The sequence below is a fragment of the Chlamydotis macqueenii genome, chromosome 19 (genome assembly GCF_036417535.1).
Source record: "Chlamydotis macqueenii isolate bChlMac1 chromosome 19, bChlMac1.mat, whole genome shotgun sequence".
Lineage (NCBI taxonomy): Eukaryota > Metazoa > Chordata > Aves > Otidiformes > Otididae > Chlamydotis > Chlamydotis macqueenii.
The window spans coordinates 6,428,511-6,454,644 of record NC_141574.1 but is presented as its reverse complement, the minus strand read 5'-3'; the positions used below and the strand labels follow the sequence as shown (position 1 = coordinate 6,454,644).

Here is a 26,134-nt window from a genome sequence, read left to right as displayed (position 1 = left end):
TCCAGGACCTCGCTGCCTAGAAGGCAAACACTGCAGCACTCCAAATGTACTGCCAACCGCTAAAATCTCCGTCCATTTATTATCAGCCGAACTGAATTACAGGAAGGGCGGCGGCCGAGCTGGACCAAGGTTAACGTACCGGTTAAAGGGCTGTGAGGAACAGCTAGCTGCTCATTCACATATGACCAAGTGCTTTCCTCAGGGAAAAAGCTGCCAGGGAGAGCTATCCATGCACGCATGCATGTCACAGGAGTTCTAAATACAAACCTTTATCGCCTTCCAGTACAGGAATTTAATACAGGATAGACTACACTGGAGGTATCTGTTAAACAGAACAGGTACTGGCCCTGCTGCTCCTTATTGTATTGAAGAGTATTTAAATCATGCGGGGTAGGGCTTTAAAGAATACTGGACCTTCCACTCCCACAGAACATGACTCACTTGCAACAAATTACTTGAGATTTGTCCACTCACTCAGAACCTTCTGTCCTAACAAACTTTGTTAGCTTTTCACACTTACTTACATCTTTATTAATGCTTTCTGGGAAGAGCTGTCCACCAACCCCAGCAACGCACCAAGAAGGAGTAAAGTATGCAGAGGAGGGCACAAAACACATCGCAGGATATTTTCCAGCAGAGACATCATTCAATCCAGGCACAGTATAAGGGGCTCCCTCCAGCAGAAAAATAACCGTGTTACGGTCTCACAGAAAGACAACCTGTGCAAACCTCATCCACTACAAAAGATGAGAGAAGGTTTGATATAAGGTTTCTATTGAAGTCAGGGATTTCAGTCCTAGTCAAAGTCACCCACATCACTCCTGAGTTGGTTATAAAGCAGGACATAACGCAGTAAAACCCCTGAAGAAGACAAGCACATGCTAAAACCGCAATCGCTTTATCCCCGTTCAAAGCACTGCTGCTACCAACAGAGCACCTGATCCCAGCCATTTCTTCCTGCGCCATCGTTTCTTTCTCCAGGCAGAGATGTTCATGTGCTCACACAACGAGCTGAGCTGGGAAACTGCTCCAGACAAATTATCTATTTGTTCTGCTGACTCAGTTTTAACTTGGATCCGTTCTGAAAAGTTAACCACACTCGACTGTCATCAATACAGGCAAGCCAAAGCACAACACCAAGGGTTTTCCCCACAGCAACATTCTAGCACTATATAAACCTGCCTTTATATACAGTTCTTTACATGAAATGACAAGTGGTTTAGTTGCATTCGCATCACTTACAAAGGGCAGTAGCACACACCATCCTTAGGAAAACCTGACGTACTTTAAGTTCTCTCCACCTCCTTTTCTGCAGCACCAGTAACACAGCGCATTTTCCCAAATACAGATTTGTCCTACAGAAGGCACTACTCATCTGAAAGCACCCTGTGAAGAGTCCTCACCTGTTACTCCTTCAAACTGGGAGGCAAAGTGCTCTAGCCCAGTGATCCTCAACACCTTGCATGCTGGAACTATTCAAAACTGCCAGGTGAGAGCACTCGGCCGAGGGAGGAGGCAATGAACCGAAATGCACCTGAGCTATAGTTTATACCTTGCTCTGTGACCACGGCCAGCTGCTGCAGTTTGTTTCTCCCACGTTTGCTGACACTGGTAAAGGAATTTCTACAGTTCCTAGAAAGCATGCAGCTCCCAACACAGTGAGGCCAGGCCCTACAAGCAACATGACACTACAAACAACAGAAAAACCCCAAATGTCTGAGAAAGGTCTTCCACCTGGCTTGAATAATTTTGTCAGGCTCTGTATAATTTCTCTTCTAGATATTATAAATTCTGAAGATGCATCGTAAACCACAAGTTTCTTTGCTGCTAGTTATGGAAAAGAGAACAGAAATTGCACTCTGTGGATCTTGCGTCACATGGGATCTCTCACTCCCTTTGTAAATTGTGATTCAGACTTTTTTGTTTTCCTTTAAAAAAAAAAAATCTACCCATTATGCCATGATAAATTAGGATAGCATGTGTACAGTCTAGCACTCCATTGGTCCCTGCCAGGCAGAATAGAAGACATTTATATTTACATAGCCTCTCCCTGAAATACAGGATTATATCCAGTATCAAAACTGCAAAGCCTTAAGTGTTACGACAGTGCAACCATACCAGGGCCTACTGTAAAAATTAAGAACTCATCAGTTCTGTAAGCCTTAGGCAGTTTATGAAAGACTTTTGCAAAGGTGCTGACAGCTGGTAATTATCTATTGCTCCAAAAGGAGATGAAAGAAGAATGCCTTTCTTTCCAATTCCTCTAAGATGTGGTTCTGCTTTCACGGCTTGTCCCAACAACCAAGCAAATTTTCTCATTTGTCACCTTCTAAAACCAGGCAGCTGCCATCTACAAGTGGTTCTGGAGAAGCCTTCCATCTCAAGCAACAGCCATAGAAAGAATAAAGACCAGAATAATCTCTGTATTGTATCTCAGAATCATTTTTTCTTCTGTAATCCTCCCAAACACGAGGATGCAGATCAAGCCGGCTTACTGGAAAAGTTCAAGTTACTAGAATGAGACATTCATTCAGCGCAGAGGCAGACTCCTTCCATAAATCACGTTACTGGGGAAGGCTGGCACAGAAAGCAGCACAACAGATGGGGACCCCCGAGCCTTAGCACAGACACAGACCCGTGGTCTAAGCTGGAGAATTGATGGTGTTTGACAACATCACCTGTGAGGGAGGACTAAAAATACCGAGCTTTCCTCACGAACTGCCTTTAGGCACCTGTGCAAGCGCTGGCGAACAAGGAAGAATGATTCCAGCCCCAGTGTAAGCGCTCCCCACAGCAGCAGCAGAACGCACCAAACAAGTTCGGCCCGTCCAGAGCCGCTCCTCGGAGGAGCCCGGCTCCTGCCCCCACGCCCAGCCGCGCCCTTTCCCATTCCGGCTCCCGCTCCCCACGCCAGTCCCGGCCAGGATCCACCCCGTCGGGGACACAGGCAGGGCAGCGCTACCGGAGCGTGTTTAGTAACGTTACGGAAGGGGAGGCAGCGCTCCGGGCTGCCGCCAGGATGCCGGTTGCCGTGGAAGGGTCATTTGTTTCCTCCGTGGAAATTTCAGAGTTTCCGGGAAGGTGGCTGACTTCGGGGTGGGGAGGGACACGGCCGAGCCGGGGCTGTCCGCCCGCCTTCCCCGGGGCGCCGTCCGGTGCCGCCCCCCGCTCCCCTCCGGGCACCCCGCGGCCATGTGGCCGAGCCCCGGCGCCTTTCCGGGAGCACGGGGTGGCGGCGGCCGCGGGCACCCCCCCTCCCCGCTGCTGCGGCGCGGCCCGGCCCGGCGCTGCCCTCCCCGGCTCGCCCCTCGCCCCGCTCACCTGTGCTCCGCGCCCGCTCCCCTTCCCCGGGCGGCGCGGCTCGGGGCCCTGCGGCGGCTCCGCCAGCGCCTCGGCACCGACTGCCCGCGGGAGCGCGCGCCGCGCCGCTAGTGAGCATGTCCGAGCGCCGGGCATGCGGAGTGCGGGCGGTGAGGCCGCGGCCCTGCCTCCGCCCTCACCTGCCGTTCAGCCCCGCGGGGCGGGACGCCGAGCACGGCCCCCCCCCCCCCCCAACGCCCCGCGCAAATACCGCGCAGGCCGCCGGCGAGGGATGGGGAGGCGGGGGGGTGCTGGGCCCCGCAGCACCGTGACCCCCATGCCACGGTGCAGGACAACAGCATCCCGCTGATCAGCTGCGAACCAAATGGGTTCGCGTTCCTGCAGCTGGGAATTACAGACGCACCTGTCTCCTCCTCCGCAGATAAACCTCGGGCGCCCAGGAGCATTTCCCCGTCCCCTCCCCGTGGGAATCCTCAAAAGCGTGTCTTTCTGAGAAGGACGCAGGGTGAAGCTCACGCTGGAGCGATTCCCCAAAGCCAGAGTGAACTCGGGGAACCTGCAGCAACCACCACGCACCTTGGCTCGTGAAATACCACAGGCAATCCAGCCAGGATCCACAGGGAATTCTGCATATGGTTTAATTCTAACAGACTGAGGCGTACCGAGCTGAACCAGTAAAGCTCTGCGCTTTCCCCTCCTGCAGCAGTTCAAACTATCTTCGACTACAGGCTTCTGTTTGTGTTAAAGCACAGAACATCAGAAACTACTTTTCTCTGGCCATTCCTGCAGCACCAACAGTACTTGACAAACACAGACTGCTGTTCTCAAAGCAGCAAATTACAGTTTTATGGACTGTTAATGAGTATTTAAAACTTTTTAGAAAGCTGGACTAATAGCTTTTCTCTCTCTGATGTCTCCCCCAGGATCCTGGCACACACTATTCCGGACAAGGTTTAAAGGAACAGATCCCACTGGGAAAGACAATTCCGTCCAGCCAGTGTCCTCTGCTGTCACTACAAATAAGTCAGTGACATTCCGGGACCATTTACTGGAAACCAAAGAATGCCAGAATTGCCACTATCTCATCTTCCAAGAAGGCAGAGCTCTCAGGTTTTTCTGAAGTAAAATGACTCTACCTAACGATTGTGTAATCCACCCAGTAAATGTCTTAGCTAATTTTCAGATCAAGTTTCAGATTACTTACTAGAAAGACACTGCTAGGAAACCGGAGCAACATGCACAGATGTGTACTTCAGTACGTAATGGCTCTGCCCAGAGCAATCTGCTACCAGAACCGAAGATACATTAAACAGTTTATAAGCACCTACGACAAAGAGATATAAATTCACAGTTGCATTTAGGTACATTTAAACATAAGGAGGATTTTAAAAAGTTTTTACAGAGTTCTTTGTCTTTACACTCCTTATTAGCAAGTATACAATTTTCCAGTTAGAAAATAACAAAGCAAAAAACACAGAATGGCCATTCCTCCCAAGGACTGAAAGCTGAAATTATTCTTAGAAAAGTACTGTGTCTTTTTAACTATTTATATCTGCCATGTCAAACCAGAAACAATCAGCTCATGGATTTTCCACTTACATGCAAACCCTGAACCCAGGTGACCGAAAGTCACAAGCTAACATAATACTCAGTTCCTTGAGATATTAATAACAGTCCATTAATATGTTCCTCTGCCACTGAATTTTTGATGTGTGAACCTTTCTGTAACATTCAGGGCATGAATCCAGTGGCATCATGGACAATCGATATTGAAGAGGATCAAAATACTCTCTTCAAAGCTCTTTCCTTTCCTTTGTACTTTGAAAGTGCTTCCAGAATTCTGATAGAATGAATACGGCCGGGCCAATACACCAACTGTAAGTCACGCCAACTTCGCTACACTGAAGTATTCTAAACTCCCAGTCACTTAATATTAACGTTCATTGCTACTCCTTTCAACCTAGTGAGAGAAAACTGTTCACAACACAGCTCCAGTCACTCCAGTGACCAATCAGTCTTGCAGAAGCCTCGTGTGCGCTAGCATTTCTCAGTTCAGAACAGCAACTAAGTTGGTTATGGTGTAACTAACAATACAAGAGGGGAAAAAAGAGAACAATAAAAAAACAAGCTTACAATCTTGCGTTCTCCATTGCGACTAACCACACGGATGATTTCTCCTGTAGGAATAAGTTCAACTTGCAGTTCCATTTTTCCAAGGTAAGTTAGTAAATTTCTCTGTTCTTTACGGATAGTTCTGATTTCAAAGCACAGCGGCAGAACTCCCCGCGTAGTCTGGGAGAAGACCTTGACTAACTGCAGCCTTTGTTTCAGAGCCCTGTTGTGAGAGGAAGAAATGAACTTCTGTATTTATACTAAGTGTAGGTGTAAGCTGAAACAACAATTAAGTTCAAGACTAGTTTCCACTAGTGTCAAGACAGTTCCAAGAAGCCTAAATTTATGTTCGTGTTTATTGCCGCAAACTTTGTTGATGTTCCATTTTAGTCCCAGTGGACTCAGAAAAGTCAAGTCGCTGCGGATGCTGTTTCATAGGTATTAGCACGAAACAATCAGAAGGTAGGCTTTACAAATCTACCAAAGGATTTTATGTAGAAAAAAATTCTCCATCTTCGCCTCTGAGATACTTGGTTTAGAGACAGAGCAATAGCAAATGCTGATTGCTCCCATGGTAACTACAGGAAGTTCTTCAAATTGCTGCAAACTAAAGCATTATTAATTCAATCCTTGAGTAGCTAACTAATCATGACAAAGTAAATTAATTTGCATGTTACTGCACAAAAAAAAATCCTGCTATGAGAAAAATAAGCTGGTAAACGCTGGTTTAAGTGCAATTACAGAACTTTACCATAGTCATGTCATCCATTAATGCAATCTCTAGCCCTATCACTGTTCTGTTCCGTACCTGGAATTATTCTTACACTTCCCTTAGCTGTTATATACAAGATTGTTCCAGTCCAACAATTGTTTCCTTGACTACTTACTTCCCAATATAGGGTTCAACTGAAAAAGAGATTTTTGTCACATTTTAAAGAAACTATCACTGTCACTTCCCCAAACAAAACCGCCCTGCTCAGTAACACGGAGCAATACCTAGCCTATCTTATCTACCCTTCCTATACAGAGAAATCACAAAGATTAATAGTCTAGAACACAAGGGCTGTTTAACTGGAACGATTCCTGTGATGCTGATACCAGAATCATGTGCAAAAAAAGTTCTGAAAATGGGCTACAAGGAAGTGAGAACAAGAGGAAAAAAAACAAAAGGGTAAAGAAAGTAGAAAGAGACTGCAGACAAAAAATTCCTCTCCCCAGTTTGCCTTCCCAGATCTCACACTTCCCTTGACTTCACTGTTTTCCACCAGTGATTCTTCCAACCTGTGCTTCAAATGCTCCCACGCAGATTTCTCCTGCTACTTGTCAGATTGCACATATGTGATGTTCTTTTTATTGCAGAGACCTCGTAAGGGGAAGATGACAGTTCCACTGTAACACAGGGAGGTGGGATGTACACAGAGATACCTGATTTTTCTTAAGTTGAAGCAATTGAACTGACAAGTTCAGCGTAGTTCCCGAGCAGACCAGTTTCCAGAGTAACTCAACGTGTACTGCATGGATTCATCAGGTGGTGAGCGCCACTGCCTTGGCTGAACAAAGCAGCCACACAAAGAACAGCTCACTCCGCACCACTGTGTACTGCACAACTCTCTAATGTTTCAGCTTGTGCCTAAAAAAAGATAGTTAAAGATAAAAGCACACAAGTTGTCCACATAGACAACCACCCTCAAACACTTCTATCTTTACACAAAAATCTTTTTCTCCATTCTCTTTCAAGATTGGTATAAAGAAAAAAAAAAAGAAGCGTAAGGAAACTAGGATATTCTCTGCTTAACGCACGAGTTACAAAGTTAAATAACATTGGTATTCACACAGTGATGCGTACCAGGAACTTCCTGTGATCTCTGCATCTTGTATTATTACAAAATAAATTGCTTCATTTCAATCACTTTCAAGCAGTGAATTCCTATATCCAAGGACAGAAAGGGCCATCGGAAATATTCCTGTTAGCAATGCAGAGTTCTCAAAAAAGGTATCATTTCTTCTCTCAAGGAAAACCTAATACAAGCTTTGCTCAACTGGCTTTTCCACTGCAGTATATTAAGACAAGTTCATCACAGTGTCACTTAGTGTCCAAGAGCAGAGAAGGAAGTAGTGGTAGTAGAAACAATAGCCTTTATCAGAACGTATTTTTAGGGTCCAACAAACACGCAAGACATCTTAGAAATATTTCCTGTTTACACAGAGCTGTACTATCTGTGTGCAATGATACACTGCACATCCTGAGGTTAGCTAGGAATATGGGGAAGTTAAATAAGGCCATAGTGGACAACATTCCTTGGTAGACATATTTCCTATTTTAAAATAAATTCTCTAACAGCAGGGAATTATGAAGAGTTACCCTTAGATGGCAATGATTTTATAGGAAATTTATATTAAAACATAGAAAATGTAAAATACGAAGTATAATGTAGCAGATCTTTCACAAAGACAAAAAAAGACATCTCAAATGTCTGTGAAAAAATTCACTGTGAAAAAGTGAGATTAGAAGAACCTTGAGCATGCTTGAGCATTTTTACAAGGAAAATAGCAAAACCTTCTCAATGGGGGAGGACGGACAGAAAATCCAAAACAGAAGTCCATTTAATACTAGATTCATTTAAATAGAAAAAAAAAAATTAATCTGCTTTGTCCAAAACAAAACCAGTATTTCTTCTTGCCTTTCTTTTGCAGTCCAAAGCCCTACCACGTATGTTATTACTGACATATTTCCATTCTAAAATACTGTTGCATCTGCACATTAAATAAAGTTTATTGGAAAAAGGTTATCATGCATGAATTAATCCTCCTCACCCAAACCAACGCGCTTGTTCTCAAATTAACAGAAGTCATGTAGAACACTTCACTGCCAGGATTTATTTTAGTGGTATGTGAAAAGAAAACACATCAGTATAAAAACATTTCCAGTGATTATAACATCCAATTAAAGGTGCTTTAAGAAAGAGAAATTTCATCAGAAATTGTATCATTACAGGTCATGGAATAGTTTGGAAAGCTACCATAGGTAACAGTAGTAAACAAAAGTGCTACTGTGTGCATAATACTCAGGAAAGAAGTGTACCGTTCTGTGCAGCATCCTGCTAACACACAAGCAGATTCAATCACAGCAGCTGTGGGCTTTCTCAGTGAAGTCCTGTGGTTCAAAGGATTAGTTTACAAAATGCAGCTTCTATGTCCAGTGATTGAGAGGGTTATCAGCTCTCATGTAGCATTAAGGATCTTGAGTTTCTTGGCTGTACGGCTCCCCCTCTGAGCCGCTCATGAACAGCAGATGCACCCTGATTAAAAGAAACTGGATCTTGGTCCACAATAAATTGCCAGCTGTGGTCTGGAATTCAAAGACCACTGTTCTTCGAGCTCTCCACAGAGTCTCCTTGCACAGAGTACAGTAACACAGTTATACAAGTAAAATCAGAAATAGAGTACAACTCAAGAACTGCAAGCTCTTTGCAATTCAGTAGGGATTTGTCTGATGTCCTTATTGCCATGAAAAGTCAAATATCTGGAAGATTTAGTGCAAAACCAATTCTTTTAAGACCGGTACAAATGTGAAAAGTGTTTCTATTATTGTTCCAAAGTGTGATATGGAATGTACAAACTACAAACCTCAAGGCAGGTTTAATCCACACAATGAACACAGTATCCTCTGAACCTGCCCTCACTGCTTACAGCTGGAAATAGTTCCCAACTCCAAGCATTAAGCTGAGCTAAAACTAACTAAAATTTACAGAGGCTAAATGTTCTGAAACCCCACACTGCAGCTATCTAACCAGCAAACCTACGTTTAGTCTCCACAGTATACAAAGACACCCGAACCACTGATTTTATACAGTGAATAAGTAAGTAACTGCAAAACAAATGTCATACCAAGGTGTTAACCTTCTATCTCAAAAGAATTCTGAAATAAACAAGGCTTTGAGAAAAAGAGCAAAAAGGAATCCGTTCAGTTCTGAAGCAATATTCCAACATAAACACACCAACATCCTTTGCTTTGCTCTTCCACTTGAACCAAATTTTCTCTTTTCATCCATAACCAGTGATTAGTAACTAACTTTACTTGCCACACACAGTCGGTAGCTTGAAGCTGTGTATCTAGAACCTGGGAGACTCACAAGTGCTCTTTTCTGGCACTGCAGTCTGAGATTCTGTGGAATGTTGGTGCCTCTTCCAAACCTTTCCAAACATCTCAATTTCCTCATCAAGAAATAAAACCGCTTCTGAAGCTAACTACCTTTCAGGTTTTTAAAGGTACATGATCTTTCTTACTCCATCTCCAGCCTCAAGTGCATAGGATACATTAAGGTCTAAGCACCTCTAGAAAAACAGGAATTTTGCAGACTGATTGCTTTAAATTATTATTTTGGTAGCACAGATTATGCCATACGAAAGATCTTGTTCCACTGAAATTCCCCATTTATAATTCCCATAATCTCTGTAGTAAGTGTAGCAATTATGTGGCAGGATGGTACCAGGGAAGTACTTAAATATGGCTTTAGCTTTCTAAATTCAATACAGCCACAGAAACAATCGGGGTTAGTACCATGACCATCAGCTCTGTGCCAACAAGTGCCTCATGAACTATCGTCTGCTCACCTACGCTAAAGTGTTTCTCAAATTCAGCAATTTCTTCCAGAAATGGTGGGATTCTGGTTAACTCTGAGCCAGGGACTACTATAAAAGTGGTTTTATTTTACTTTTTTCAATCAGAGGGAGAAATGCAATAGGAAAATTGCTAAATTGTTTTATAAAAGAAGAATTTTTAAAACATCAGGAAAAATATGTTTTGATAAATGTATCTCAATCTGGAAAAATTAGAAATGGAGAAATCTACAAATACTTATCAGTAAGGCATGAAGAAAAGGGATCTACTAGCAAAGGAGAATTTACACACTCCAAAGACTTCGTTTTCATGTGACTTCTTGTTGCCACATGTGTTTCCCAAAAGGTAATTAGCTTACATTTGAAAGTCAAACACAATTTTAAAACAAGCTAACTAGCTGTATCTAATAAATAACTTTTTAAATAACTTCATTTAAACTCAAAATTTGGAAATCAATTATTTAAGTGGTTACAGCATAGTAAATATTGTATCATAAATAAATATCCTCTACAAAAAAGGAGCAAGCCTAAAAATCTATTACAGATCGCAACTTACTTCAGTTAAATCACCGCATTAGAAATGACTGTCACCTTAAAACATACAGCATTCATTAGGTGCTATTTTTATGGTTCTCATCCAGTGTAGGAGTTACTCTCCCCGTAAAAATAAAAATATCTGTTTCCATAATAAATTATCTTCTATGAGCATACAGTTTCTGAACAATCCTACCTGCCTGTCTTACTCCATCTTCTAAGAGTAAAAGCTTATAATCACTAAGACATAAAGAATCATCTGACTCCTGAATCAGGACCACTAAATGCCATTTCTGCCTTCAGAACTCATTACGCGATTCCAGATTGTCAGGTTTCTGCATCCAACTGTTCTCATCCTGTGTCAGATCCTTTTCCATTAACGTTCTGTTAGGCTGAATCTAGAAGAAAGACAGCAGTTCAAAAACAAATTAACACGTTCAGAAACACTGTGTCGCTCTGTACTATCAATACACCTTTATATAAAGATGTCTTACATACTTGATAGAAGCTGAGAAAATTAGAAGTGATGCATCTATGCAGCAATCATGAAATTAAAAAAAAAATCTAGTAAAAAAATATTAAACTGATATCAGAACATGAAGTGTCATGCAAAAAGAAAGGCATACAGTGTGTTGTACCCACATGCAACTGACAACCATTCTGCAGAGTCTGTGGTAGATCTTAATTTCAGAAACAACAGAAATACTGGACTCTGCAATCTTTCTCACCAATATAGCAAGAAAAAAAAAATGAACACCATCACTGAGATACACCAGCCAGCCCAGCAACTTTCATTAGTGTATCCCCTAAGGTAATGGAGTTTCACCATCTTCTAGAACCCCTGCACCCAACAATGCAGAACTTTCATTTCATTCTACAGCACATTAGCACAGCTGTGACAGCATGGAAAATTATGCACAAATAAAATCGTTTTGCCATAAAGTGCTTGTGTAGAAGAAGTAATGCTTGGTCACTTTATCGAGTCTGTGCAGGTTGTCATCCTTGCAGAAATTAAATGAAGAAGCTTGTTAAATAAATAATTTGAGTTCCAGTTGTCTTGTCTTTCCCAAATTCAAGTGACTGAATATACAGGAAGCGCTTCTGTGCAAATTTACCACAGAATGGAGCACAAAGAGCTCACTTACAATCTGTTGGAAACTTGGTAGCATTTAAGCTGAGCTGAGTTCTCATCTTTACAGAAACTACGGACCTGAAGAGCCTGAAGCTCCAAAAAGGAAAGCTGAGAGAGAGATACTTGTCTTATTTCATTACAACAATGTGTTGCCGTAATAGCAACTCGGAGTTTTTTAGCGTATCAGCAAATTCTTTTACAGGATGTCAGCCAGCACATATCCTTTTTGCAATTACTTCTTGCTGCCACCTCCCCCAGGATTAACACAGCTGCACACACCTACGTTCAGATGTACATGAAAGCAAAAGAAATAAAAATCACATCAATGTTAATCAAAGCTTTCAAATATATTACCTGAAAAGGCTGGCTGATACCAACTATTGACTGCAAATTATTGCTATAATAACAAAGCAAAAATTCTCCTCCCGTATCAGGTATTTCTGCAGCACTCATGTAAACCTGTCAACAAGAATAAGAATAGGCAATGGGCAATTTGCACTGAGAAAGAAACTTGCAGTAAAGCAGTCTCTGCCATTCAGGACACACAAAAAAAATAGTTATTTATTATTTATAAGCCAGTTTTTAAACATAAGCTAAAAAGGATGAGGACAGAAATAACTCATGAAACCATCTGAAAGTGAGGGAGGAAAAGCAAATTCTCTTCACCATGTTAGCAAGCTGACTTGGTTCGGCAAGAAGTGGGAAGAAACCCAGCGCTGCTGTAAGGGAAGGGGCAAGGCCGCACAAGCGGCAAGGGGGGAAGACGAACTGCCTCCTCCTGGTGGCAATAAGCCGTTACATGAAACGGCAGAGCAAAGCCACCACCTCAGTTTTCTACTGTCCTAAAGACTCATGGTTCCTAAACTGCAACCCACAGTACCCTGCTAAAACAACGCTCACAGTGCTTAGATTTTTAAGCTTAGTGATAGGAAAGCATGATATCAGAGAAATTTTGAGATTTAGAATACTGGTACAATACAATTTGGGGCCTTGTTGTAAACTTGATGCTAACTCACAAAATCTCTAAGAAAGGACTGCTTTCCATTGTTGCCTGGAAAATCTCATCCATCCTTCCACTCACCGTGTCTCCTACATTTAAATTTCAATTTCTGTTTGGTCAGATAAATACCTCTGGAAACAGATAATGTTTTGTTTATTTAATTTTTTTAAATCACTTCAGGTAATTACTACTAGAACGCTATGTAATAGACAAGAGTTTTTAAAGAGGGACCAAAACACTCAACAGCCAAAATGAAGAAAAGTCTAAGAAACCCTGATCTGTAGCTGTGTTAGATATCTGGAGCTGATTGTGTTAGAACATTAGGTACTTAAAACTGTAACAAAAATCAGTAAATATTTCGGATACAGTGAACAACTTGGACCATCAGATGAAAAAATGGCCAGTTACTTATTTTAGTGACAGAAACAGACCAAAATATACAATGACAGTAGTTTTTAATGCAATGAAAAGTCACTACAGGAATAAATTGCTTTTTCATCAGTTCCCTTAAGCACTATGATCACACCTGAGAAGGTAAGCTAGACTACCTGAAAATTAACAAGCATTAGGAGGAGGGACCTTAAACAATAATATCACTCCCGAAAGAAGAGGATATAGAACCCATACAAGGAAGGGGATATGGAACAAATAGACCTTGAATGCTACTCTATGGGAAACTCTATTAGAAAGAAATATAAATTGGCTTACTTGTTTACTGTCTTCATTAGAAGAAATTTCATCATCTTCTACCCAAGCATAAGTAACGTAGTCATTCACATGCCTGAAAGTCACCTGCAAAGAAAGATGCAAACCATCAGCCTTCTGAAGCGAACAAAAAACATACTAGATGGAAAACTCAAAGCTGTGAGAGAGATGTTTACTACTTCACTGAAGTAATTAAAACACTTCACTTTTAGGATCAAAACACTTTGGAGGCATGCACAAATATTTAGTTTCTGAGAGAGTGTTCTCTGACTCTTCCATTGATTTTTGTTTATTTTTGTTCTTTCCTGTACAAATCTTTTGAACTGCAGACATTAGGGAAGGACAATTCATTTTCACAGCTTCTACACTGTTTTACTTAAATAAATCACCACATTACTTAGCAGAGAATTTAAAGCATGTGAAAGAGCTCACATGCTATGCAACTAAACTGTTGGCATACAGAAACTAATGGCAACCAAGAAGACATGACTATTTTGGAGAGTTTTGCAGTAGGAATTATATTGCCCTGTGCCAGAAGACCATCAACTACCTCCTCCAGTTGTATTCACCACCTTCATTAGAGGCAAGAGCCTTGATGCAGTAACATTACCTTGAAGAGTCCAATCCAGTCCCAAGCACTGCTTGGGAATTCAGACACGGCAGAATAGCTGATGAGAACATCATGTTCTGCGCTCCACTCACCCTCAGGACTCAGTGTGACCAAAGGATCTGATAGGAGAGGCTTCATCTAGAGAAAAGAACAGAACAAAGTCAGTCAAGCCTGTCATTCTTTCAGTTATTCTTTTCAAGCTATTCTCTCCCAACCTACTGTAGGACTTTCAGCTGCATGGAAATAACCTGAAAGCAATTTGCTGCCTTCACTATAAACAGAATGAAACACAGAGATTACGACTTGCAAAGCTTGCCTTCTGTAAGGCAAGACTTAGTAAAACAAACTTTTTCTTAACAACATAACTAGGACAGCACCTCAAGCCCAAAAGTTCCTGTAACAGGTTTGTGATCGCTGATGCCATAGCTCATGTGACTGATATAGTTATTCAAAGTAACAGAAATTGTCTGCTCCTCTTCAGAGAATTCACTTTCTTTTGATGCATGCCGGCAGAGATTTTTCACTCTCCAAAGAATTCTGTCAGTCCACGCTGGCTTTCTTTTCTTCTCACTGCAAAAGTTTAAAAGTGAAATGAGAAGAAAAACAGTTGCCAAAGCTAGTAATAATGTGCAAAATCTACTCAAAGTTGAAAGACTGTAAGATGCATATTAATAAAAGAAGGCAATCACATTCAAGCTTCATTTTACAGCTCTGTTCAACATGCAGTCACAATCAATGTTTCCTTAATTTGAACTCAACTCCACTTGCCACAGAGAATTTTCATAGGTTTCTGAGAGAGGAGTAAAATGAAGGGGAGAAGGGCATTTCAATGGGTTAGTCAGCTTCGTAGAGGAAATGATACTTTCTCCTAAAACACTCCATAAAAACATGCAAGAAAATTGAGGTAATACAGCAACTGCCCCAAGCTTCAAATGCATAGTCATTCCGAGAAAAGGGGCATAATCTCAAGGAAGATGTAGGAAGAGCCTGAATGATGTTTGAAATTATTTAAAACATTTGAGAACAAGTTTCTTTCAACAACAAAAACCCGAAAAACTTAGGTAGCTTATACTAATCACAGGTGACACAGCAATGCTTTATTTTAAATTCCCTTAACTTGTATTGGCCTGTATTTCAAGTCTGGAAGCTATTGCTGTCTCACAACAAAAAGCTTTAAAAATTCCATAATCAAGAAAATTGCATCTGCAACCTGCAACTGTGCAATACATCAAACTGTAGTCATAATTCAGAGTTTCCTTTTATACCATATTAACAACAACAGAAGACATGAGCCTTTCGTGGTTCTCTCTGTAGTGGGAGGAAGACTTAACAGCAACTCTCTGTATGGATGTATCACTTCAAATTGAAATGGAGAAAAGATCATACCCTATGGAAGAGGAATTAGAATGGACTGGATTGAATTATAAAAGTTAATGAGCAGGATGCGTAAGGAAAACTGTCAGTTTAATAACTTCGAATATCAAAATAATAATAAACTGGAAATGTCATTTAATTCAATATTCAACATATTTTTGTTTTACCCCTTCCCATATACAAGTGTGACTCACCTTTAATAAGGTGAAAAGATTTTAAATTACAAAACGGCCACATCCCACTTACTCCAGTAATTATATAAACCGACAGAAATCTCTATGAGCTGCCATATGTCTGCTCTGCTGTGCAAGAAAATACCAAACGAACGGCTTAAGTTAATACACTCACTGTTTTACAAAAAATGGCATATTAGATGGGAAACAAACCCTCAAAATCCACACTGAAAAAGGTATCAAATATAACAAAATCCTGTGTGCTTCATGTAAAGCATACGTCTCAAGGGTGAGCGCCTTGACGTCTACTGATCACCCCCCATCCGACCAAAATATAATTAATATTAATATATTAATAACAGCACAATGTGCAAAGTACGCGTAAGCATAGTTTTTGTTCTTTAAATGAGCCAATACAGACTATTAGGCTACTAATCATTCTTAGAATGTCTAGGTTTGGATTATTATAAGTATTTTTTGTAAACTGGATTTACTGCTGGTCCAATTTTATCTCTTCACACTCAATTAAGGGAGCAAAATGTCTTTGGATCCAAATGAATAAATTTCCAACATTAAGCGCAGCAGCAGAGTAGATGGCACGACAGCTTTTAGATAGGTTCAGAAAATCCCTGAAGAAAATCAGTTGTCATTTGATTTTCAAATATTTCACAAAAATCAAATCAAAAGCTCGAGAAGGAGCATTGTTTTGATTCTGAAATATTTACAGATCTATGAAATCCAGAAAGTTCTCTTCTTACTTAAACCAAAACAGGGACTTCTGCTCTCTGGAAGTAAAGAGAAAGATCAGTACAAAACCCCTGTTTGGACAGGAACTTATCCTTCTGTTGAAACATAAGACTAATACTTAACAACAAACTTTAGTGTCAGAGAAAAACTTTGGAAACTTAAGCTACTCCATTTTCAACTTAAAATAATTTATAAAGACACATTTACATTTGTTTTCAAATACTAGCAGTAGCAAATGAAATGCTTGAATAGGGGAGGAAAACAAAAGTTTAATTACTCTTTTCCTTTTGCTCATTTCTGGCAACCAATGGGCACTTTTAATATTAAAGAACCAAAAAAGACACGGCTTAAACAAGTGCTGGTTTATTCTGTTAATCTTGTCTTTCCAAAAAGAAAGCTGGGCTGTTTCACTACTTCCTGCATGCAATCAGCAGGTTCAGGCTTCTTCAGCCAGAAATATTCATTTATTCAGATCTGACCACTGAATGAGCCTAATAAAATAGCACAATAGCCCCAGTTAACCTGAATGTACATTCAGGAAATTCAGGTTTGCTTACAAAAGTGATATTTAGTGATAAACGTCCACTCTAACATCTCATGTCTAAACTCATCTTATTGTGCTTTTACCTTGTATCATACACATCCGAATAAAGGTCAAACTTGTAGGTGGGTTTAAACTGCAGAGGACCCTCTATGAATTCCTGAAGAAATACTTCCTTCTTTTTTGCCATATTTAACTGCAGAAATAAAAAGAAATAAAAATTATGTTTAAAAATCAGAGCTTAAAGAACAAGTGGGAAAGGACCTGAGAAAGCATCTTCCAAGAAGAATTCAACATCTCAATCAGTACAATATATTTGGAAAGGTAAATTCATAAGCATCTCTTTGTTACCACCAGAACTCTTGAGACTAACTGTTTAAAATTTTTGTAGCAGTTCTACTCAAATTAATTCCAGATATAGCTTCTTTCAAAAATAATTACTGGGAAAAGAAAAAAAGGAGCAGAAATTAAGGTGAGGAACTGAATTCCAAAGAAAGCTTCAGACAAACATGAGCATTGCAGAAGACGAAGAAATTAAACAAAAGCAGGAAAAGTTTGCAATTAATTGGGGTTTATGACTGAGAAGTGAGAGAGCAAACAGCTAGATCTGTCCCACCTCAGGACTACTCTGAATCTGTATTCTTCAACAGAAATTAGAAACTCAAGAGGTAACCTTAACTACCATGCTGTGTTTGCATATATTAAAAACAAACCAAACAAACAAACAAAACCTCCAAAGAGATTAAGGCAACGTACCTGGTCCTTTTCCCACAGCAGATTGTACCGCTTGTTATTTATTGATTCTCGGACAAAATGTATGCCATAATCTGCTATCCGGAAGTTTAGATCTCCAAACCAGAAGAGAACGCTAAAAAAAAAAAAAAAAAAGCAAAAAACTAAGGAAGGTTAATAGGAATCCATTAACACAAGGGAAGAATTCAATAGAATAGAGCACGTAATTAGTGTAATGGCTTATAATCACTTACATTACTTAATCTAAACAGCTTAAACACAAACATTAAGCAGTTACAGATCAGCTTACACAGGGATAACTTACTGCTAAACAAAAAATGTAAAGGAATTGAAATAGTAAATTAATCCCTTGCATTCTTGCTGCTTGCTCATTACTGCCTGGGTATTAACTTATCCTGAGTCTCCTAATAACTTACACCTCTATTAGAGATAGACTTAGAATTACATTTTAACAGTAAGTAAAATAATTCACAAAATTCATGACCTATGCACCAGTTGGTTATGTTAATCCCCCAAGTCAGAGCTCTGGTTTAGTGCCTTGGGAAAGCAGGGACACATAAGGGATGTTCTGTAATTATTAATTGTTACGAAACGCTGGAGTGTATGATCAGCAACGTTCTCAACAAGAGGAAAGCGGTCTTTTCAAGTAAATTAACTTCTCTTTGAAGATCCCTACTTTCAATGGTTTTCAGGGGCAGATACCCCAAAGTTCACCTTCTGGAAACAAAACTTTTATTTTAACGCCACGTGTAATTTCTTCTTAGAAGATGACAGTAGGTTATTCGGTACATGCCCAAGCACATCATCAAGAAAATGAAACATATTAAATTGAAATATCAAACACTTATACTAAAGTAGGAAAAGTAATAATTTTGAAACTCATGTGTCATACATTTTTACTTGATTTTAATGAACTCATTAACAATTAAAGTGCTATTACATGTCTATTCTGGATTTATCTGTCCTGGTAGTTTTATGAGTACAGAAAAAAAAAAAATACCAAACTGAAATGTTTCTCTCAACAATTTTTTAAGTGGTTCTATTACCATCTTTAGATTGCAGCACGTGAAAACAACGGAACATACAAATAATTCCTGTAGAATTATGGAACAAGAACGCAATTAGTGGCCCGAATCAGGTTTATTTGGAGTTTTTTGTGAGATACCCAAGGGAAGTGTAATTAATACAGCTACAGAAATCATAAATCAAGGTGTTAAAGTCTGAGAAGCCCTGTGCCTGATTCTAAAATTAAAACAGGAATAAAAACCAGCCTAAAGGCATAACACAAATCTCCTCAAAAGAGGGAGGAAGATAAATATTTAATAGTGATCTATAAGATTTTTTTATATAAATGAGCTTTAGCTTCTAGAGCCCAGCACGTCACATGTGCAATACATATGCTAACAGATTTAATGTAATCCAAGACTGGAAGGGACAGTCTTGCAAAACAGACCTCAATCTTTCAGGTCATCTTTTCCTCCCAGGATTCAGGGTCAAGGCTGAAAAGACATTTAAAATAAAAATGATGGATGAAAACTCCAAAAGCAAAAACTCTTCAGTGCACGAGTTTACCATATCAAAAATAAAACCAATACAGGCAGAACAGGGTCTGAACAACTCACTCATGATCCAGGGTACTTGGAATATTCTCTCCTTCAAACTGCATTTCCAGAATTTTCTCAAAGTCATCCAGTCGCTGCTCTGTGTTCTCCATGTGCGCTGGCAAGTGGCAGTTCATGAAACAAACTGTATGACCATACAGGGACATGCGGATGGTGACTCCTCCTTTGTTCCCCTGGTATGGAAGATTAACAACATTCTCTGAAACTATAGTCAATACCTGCAAGTGTAACTATTAACAGCACTTATACATTTTTAAATCTTGCTATTTAGATTTAAATGAATACAATTTCTTCCTACATAAACTGTTGTCAATCAGCTAATAAACAGATAAAATCACAGCCCGTGCTGTGCACATGCATACAACGTTCAAACAAGCGAGTCTTGCTGCTTGCCAGTTTATTAAGTTTTAAGTAAACCACACATCCTCTCTCCCACCATGAAACCATTTAGAGGCACACACCACATAAGTCTAAGTAAGCAAAGCAATCAAGTCTCGGATAGTTCCTTACCCAGTACCCATACAGGCCCGTGCGCGTGTAGTGGGTGTGAATGTCCCGTATGAAAGGAAGGTGGATGTGCTTCACGAAAATCAGGAGGAGTAATCCCTGCATGCGAACGGAGGAGAGCTAGAAGAGACACAAAAGAAGCCACGATCATTTCCAGGGAGGTATTCGGAATTCCTTGGGGCTCCTTCATAGGCGCTTTTAGGTGAAGAACACCATAGCAGAAGTAATGCAACTCCCTTGCCAAGCCTGGCTTCAATACTGTGACACAGTAAACGCAGACGCATTTCAGTGCTGTAAGGAATACATTCTTACGGTAGACCTCGTTATAAACAATTTTTGATGAATCTCTCAACTAATTAACATTATTGCATCATATTACAAATCTGAGCTGACCTCAAAAATGTGTACTTTCCCAAACATCTTTAAACACCTTTCTTCTGCCTCACCAGCCTCTTGTTCCTATCTTTAAGCATCCTGTTCACGAAGAACCAAATCCTTGCTTTTTCACCTATAATCTTAATAGTGCACACCTGCAAGTCCTCCAACAGGAGCAAGTTTTCCAAACAGAAACATCCTTCAGCATATAACTGATCATTGTAAGTGCCATTAAAAAGCCTAGAAACCATGGCAGTTACTTCTAGGCACTTGCAAAAACAATGAGCTGCAAACAGCACTAACTCTTGCCTGCAATGCCTGCAAAAACTAATTTACTGAACACTTCCAAAGCCAAGACGCTTAGGGAGCACATAAGACATTGTTTCGACTTTAAGATACTGCAGGTTTTTCATTGTTTTGTTGTGGTTTTTGTTTGTTTTCTTTTTGTGGAAACAAGTCTAACAAAGATGTTCATTAAAAATTCACAAACTTTACAATGCTCCTGGCATGAGACACAATATTCATTTTAAGTATTTGTGGTAATGATAGTGATTGCTTTTAAAATACAGACACTGAAATATATTAATTGTAGTTCAATTTTATGCTGGATAAACTTAGGAAAAGACTGTATTAGAATAAAACCTGATATTAAGAATAACACTGACTATACAACTGCTGGAGAAATACACAAACTCAGCCCAAAATTTAAAACAGAATTCCTCCTTTCTTTGCCTCCACGTCTACATAATTAAATGATTTCAGAATATATGTTAATGATTTCATTGTTCTTGTACCCAACAAAATACTAAGCAGTGTATCAAAATGATGGATCTTAATTACTAGTTGATGCAGAAATATTTGTATCTGATCAGACATTTGGTGTAACCAATATTCTCCTTTCCATAATTAGTTCTACAAGATACAAAGATCTCTCAGTCCCTTTATTATTTGTTACATTTCATTCTGCTGTGGGCTGGTCCTCAGACATTTCTCAAGATCATATGAAACATGTTCTCTCTGTAGGTCCTGAACATCAAAACACAACGGATCCCTCCTCTACTGGAACTGGCTCTGGTCCCACCAACACGTAGCGCCAAATCAAGCAAAGGCCTCTCACAGAGGCGGCATGATTCTGCTTACGGTGAAAGAATGGACTGACCCCAGCCAACCTAGCGCTCTGAAAACAGACCCTGCTACAGGAGATCCTCGACAGAGTACCGCAAGGATGACACCTACCCACCTACCCCTCTACCCTCAACCTTGTCACAGGTCAGCAAAGAAGGGGTAACTGCTCCTTTTTAACAACAGCCTCTCCTCCTCAGCCAGCGTCCCAGATAAGCCCTAGCACAAGCTCTCCACACTGCCTGTTTTGATTTTGACTTGGCCTGACAGTCCCCTCTTATTATTAGAGCTAATCAAGTCCTGCTGAAAACCATTAGGTGGCAGTATCCATTCATTAGTGTGTCCAAAGTGCCACATTTATAAATCATAATTCAAAATCAACCATGCATACCGCTAGGAATTCTTTTTAACTGACTGTACACAGGGCCGGAATGTCAGCCCACAGCCAGATTTTGCATGTTTATCAGCAAGGACTTACACTAGAACAAATGATGTCTTTTAAAAAAAATGTATAACTCCAAATGGGTCCTTTGTTTTGTTTAATTACATTGAAAAGAACAGCAAAACTACTGAGTCTGATTAGCATGCAGCTAATACAATCCTCTCAGCAAAATCATCCTGAAATCACACTTGATTTAGAAAACCAATACAACATTAAAAAGGCTTTTAATATCTCTTTATTAGAGAAATTCAGGATATCCTCCTATGTTCACTGTTTGAATTACTAAAATAGCTAGCACTTTAGCTGATCTTATGCCCCGAATATTACCAAAAATCTTGTCAGTTAAACTACCATGCAATGTGCTAGGTCTTCCATCAAAAATAAAGTCCTCAGAAAAATATATACACCCACTAAAATCCTGGCTTACATATACGGAATTTATTTTCACCTGCAAACAAGTGGGGGAAAAAAAAAAAAAGGAAAAAGAAACCTTACCAATCTTAACGAAAAACACTGCCATTGCGTGGTATTTACAGTGAAAGCAGGTACTTAAGCAGACTACATTAGAAGCACCACAATACAGTTCCCCAATATTGCACAAAGAAAAAAAATGTTCTACAAACAAGAGAGAGACAGAGATATTGCGGCCACAAGAAACAGGCTGTTGAGTGTAAGTTTACATCACATTTTGTTTTAAATAATCTTCATTACTCTGTTCCTTGAGAACGTATTCTTATGACGACAGGAGTATTTTTCTATTCATCCCACGGTTCTGCAGCACTTACACAGGCCGCTGCCTGAACAACTTCTCGCTGTTTGTCATCTGAGATGCAAAAGCACCAAAACTGCCCAACTATTCCAAATGAGAAATGAAAAACTATATGCAACTTTTACTGCTAAACCTAAGGACATCATGATTAACAGAGAAAAATTCAAATTGCCTTTATCAAGAAAACACGAAAACACAGGTGTGATGACAAATCACTTCTAACATACATGTACCTATGGAAGTTACTGACACCTGCAAATACACCATCAAGTTATCTTTTATGGAGAGTTTGAGGGGAAAAAACGTCTGAAAGGAGCTGGGGAAGACATTTTCCTTCACTGCTGTGACAGTTAAATGGGACGTAAACAATTACCTTGATATATCCCAGTGGAGACAATACAGTCATGAAAAAAATGCTCCATGGATCATCAAATGCCAAGTCAGACAGAAAATTTGTGATTCTGGAGTTCACCTCCTGTAAGCTGAACACAACAAGATTACTCACGCTGTATCACGTGGCTTTGATGGAATTCACATCACCTTTCCAGAACACAGACCACAACATCCTAACAGACCTCTCTCAGCATGTCAGGAATTCCTTGCTGTTCAGTTTCTCATCTGCAAGCAGTTTAACCTATCCACAGGCCTAACACGTCTAACACTGAGAAAAGCAAAGTTCAAGGAGCTTATGCACACCTGAAGACAGAGTTTAAGACAATGCTAGACTCAAGATACGTTATGACAAATAACCTAACTGTCAGGTCTCTAAAATTCCAAGAAAGTTTGGAAAATACAGTGGCAGACTGTACCTAATAAGCTTACACTGATGTTTTTAAACATACTGAATTTTTGACAACTTTCATATCAAAATGAATATGCCTTTACGTGCTAACAAAGAAAATAGCAGTCAAAAACTTTTTGTGTGTTTAGAAAAAACAGATTCTGTATTTTGTCACAAAAACGAACAGAAAGAAGATTCTCTTGCTGTAGATCAGTGTTCTAAGTCACTAACTCTAATCTTTACCTTCTGCTAGCGATAATGTCAAACCTAGGCAGCAATTCACACAGCACAGTCCTCCCACAACAAAGTAAGCTGTTGAAACTTAGCAGGTTTGCAATAAACTTACAAAGCAAGTTCTTTAATAGATACTTACCCTATAACATACATATCCATAGTCGGGGCCAGTGAATCGAGCTGAAGTAAACTACTGACATCAGGAGGCGGAGAAGCTGTGCCCACGTTCCAGGTAACTAAGTGTAGTCTACAAACAAAAAACAAATATCAAACAAAACCAACGATAAAATTGAAATATGAACAGGTAACCCTAAGAGCATCTAATTTCTTCACAGAATTTCTACGTACAGAAAACAAAGATTTTCTGTCACTTTTCATCAAACAGAAATCAATTTATTAACTAGCATTAGAAAAACAAACAAACAAACCAAAACAACCAAACACCATCAACTACAGGGGACAAAACCTGAATTCTTGCCACTTATCCTTCAGCTTTTTCCCCCAGATAAGGAAAGCTTCATCTAGAGTGCGAGACACTTCTTCATGAATTTCATCATCCGAGCTGATGTCCTCTACACAAGCCATAAGCTGGGCTACTCGTTGACGGAGCTGCAAGCGGCCGCTGGACCCCGTGCTGCTGAAACTTGCAGAACGGCTGCGGAAGTTGTGCAGGCTTTCTAAATCGTTTAGGGAGAGGGCTCCTGAATCTTGAAATGCATCTTCGCTACTGAAGGATGCCATTTGCTCAAAAGAAAAGAATAACAACGCTCTGAAGGACTAGCCCATTAAAATCCTAAATATACAAGAAACAGATGGCTAAGGGTCCTCCAGATCAAGTTTTCACTCGTGTGAAATTCAGCATTGCTTCTAACACCAAAGGACAAATGTAGATGCAGCAACACTGGAAAAAAAACTCTAGCATTACCACCACACTCAAGGGCTTGTTACAAAAGCTGCAGTCACATCCTACCTCACACAGTGAATTGTTTCTTCATAACAGATTTAACGTGGTTAATTCTATAAGCTCAAGGTTTAAAAGAACTTATTGTTGATTTGCAACAATCATGTGCCTCCATCCGCAGGCTAGTAGAAATATAATCTCCTGCTCCCAAACATATAAATACACAGTTCTGACCAAAACCAAGCAAATCTACCGCTCCTCTCAAGCACTGTCAGAAACATTCCCATGTCACAGGACTCGTCTACTGTTTTTTTATAAGACGGTAATGTATCACTTGGGAACTCTCTCCAGTTACTAATTTCGTAAGACAATTATCTGATTAAACAAAATTGAAATAATACTGAAGTAATCAATCATTACTGACAGAAATTTAACAAGTACCCAGTATCTACACTACTGATTAGAACACAGGAAAGACTGCAGTGCTGGAATTCACACCAAAAGGAAAAGTCCTTGTAAAAATTTCAAAAACATCCTTAATAATTCAGTTTTGTGGTAGGTTATGACTACATCTACAGGAAAAACTGAATAGTGAGGAACGCACATGCATCTGCAAAGCAAATAACCTACAGCACTATGTAACCCCAAAGCTCTACCGATGCTCCTGACTACTTCACAAGGCCACACAAGTACTGTCTGCAGTAAGGAGTGATGCCAATCTTCACTTGATGCCACAAAGAGAGCCTTCTCCAGAGGGAGGAGGACACTGCTCAGAGCATTCAGGCAGCTGTCTGTACAGCCAGAGCACAGGCTCAAGCACGCTTCCTGCAAACACATTCCTAAATACAAACTACCAAAGATGTTATTTCATTTCACCGATTCCTGAAGTTATTCAACATCAGAGAATTTTTCAGGGTCATAGTGTTCATAATACTGCATCAAGATGACTTTTAAGATCTTTGAGCAAATGCTAGTGTTTGTGTTGGTGTTTATTTTTTTAAGTTTTCCTGTTGCAGACAGCTGCTCAACTTCCCTTTAAGTAGATTCCTCATGTGAGCCAAGCCCACAGTGCCCGGCACCACAACTTATGGCCCCAGAAAACACAATGTAAAACCACCATAAAAGCAGAAGCTTTATTCAAGCTGCTTCCTCCTCATGAACAGCGACAAATTCGAGGCCCCAGAGGCGTTAACAGCGAGCGCAGCAGCTCCTGCCCTCGTTAAACCCAGACAGGTCTCTGGAAAGCCCCCCCAAACGCCTCGGTACCGACCCTTTCAAAGCAGCCAAATCAGCTTTTCTTCTCAATTTCATGTGACTACGTAACACCGCCAATTAGTTTAACTCCCTGCTAATAAGCAGAAACACAAGTTTCGCTAATTCTCTGCTAATTACGTAACGACTCAGCTACTTTTCGCCCCTACTCGGGAAAAGCCGCCCTCAGACCTGCCCCTCAACGCCGGGCCGCCCCCGACCGCTCACCTCAGCTCCCTCAAGGCACCGCGCTGTGCCGGGCCCGTGGGCTCCATCTCCCCACGGCCGCGAGCGGGGATCCCGTCAGGGACAGCGGAGGCCCCTGCCTCGCCCGGCCCGGCCCGGCCCGGCCCGGCCCAGCCCGCGGCCTCCTCGCTCCCCTCAGCGGCGCCGCGCCCGCTGCCGCCAGCGCTTCGCGCCCATTGGCCCGCGAGACGAGGGCGGGAAGGGGGGCGGCGGAAGGAGGGAGGCGCGCGAGGGCGCCGCCAAGCGGGCGGGAGGACCGCGG

At 40.7% G+C, this 26,134-nt stretch overlaps 2 protein-coding genes across 6 annotated transcripts in view; both read right to left on the bottom strand.

The window, feature by feature from the left end:
• MYO1C (myosin IC) overlaps positions 1-5,603 on the bottom strand; it is a 57,159-nt gene extending 51,556 nt beyond the window's left edge. The window contains exon 1 of one of the 2 annotated variants that reach the window (XM_086763204.1): positions 5,455-5,603. In XM_086763204.1, coding sequence (XP_086619330.1) covers positions 5,455-5,529 — 75 coding nt within the window. In that variant the 5' untranslated portion in view covers positions 5,530-5,603. Of the gene's footprint in view, positions 1-3,321; positions 3,457-5,454 lie in introns of those variants that run through there. The other variant, XM_086763203.1, reaches the window with a different exon arrangement.
• Positions 5,604-8,287: 2,684 nt separating this feature from the next.
• Positions 8,288-26,009, bottom strand: INPP5K (inositol polyphosphate-5-phosphatase K). 4 transcript variants are annotated; one of them, XM_086763027.1, is made up of 14 exons: positions 25,855-25,972; positions 23,941-24,218; positions 23,614-23,721; positions 22,833-22,941; positions 19,755-19,871; positions 19,245-19,417; positions 17,626-17,737; positions 16,956-17,065; positions 16,340-16,366; positions 14,412-14,604; positions 14,035-14,172; positions 13,428-13,511; positions 12,074-12,178; positions 8,288-10,985 (listed from the first exon to the last, which is right to left on the bottom strand). In XM_086763027.1, exons 2-14 carry the CDS (start codon positions 24,213-24,215, stop codon positions 10,887-10,889), a joined length of 1,650 nt encoding a protein of 549 aa, XP_086619153.1. In that variant the 5' UTR covers positions 24,216-24,218; positions 25,855-25,972; the 3' UTR covers positions 8,288-10,886. The 4 variants fall into 4 exon arrangements, with proteins under 4 accessions (XP_086619153.1, XP_086619156.1, XP_086619154.1 ...); XM_086763030.1 differs by lacking the exon at positions 23,941-24,218 and having other exon boundaries at positions 25,855-26,009; XM_086763028.1 differs by lacking the exon at positions 16,340-16,366.
• Between the last annotated feature and the right edge of the window lie 125 nt (positions 26,010-26,134).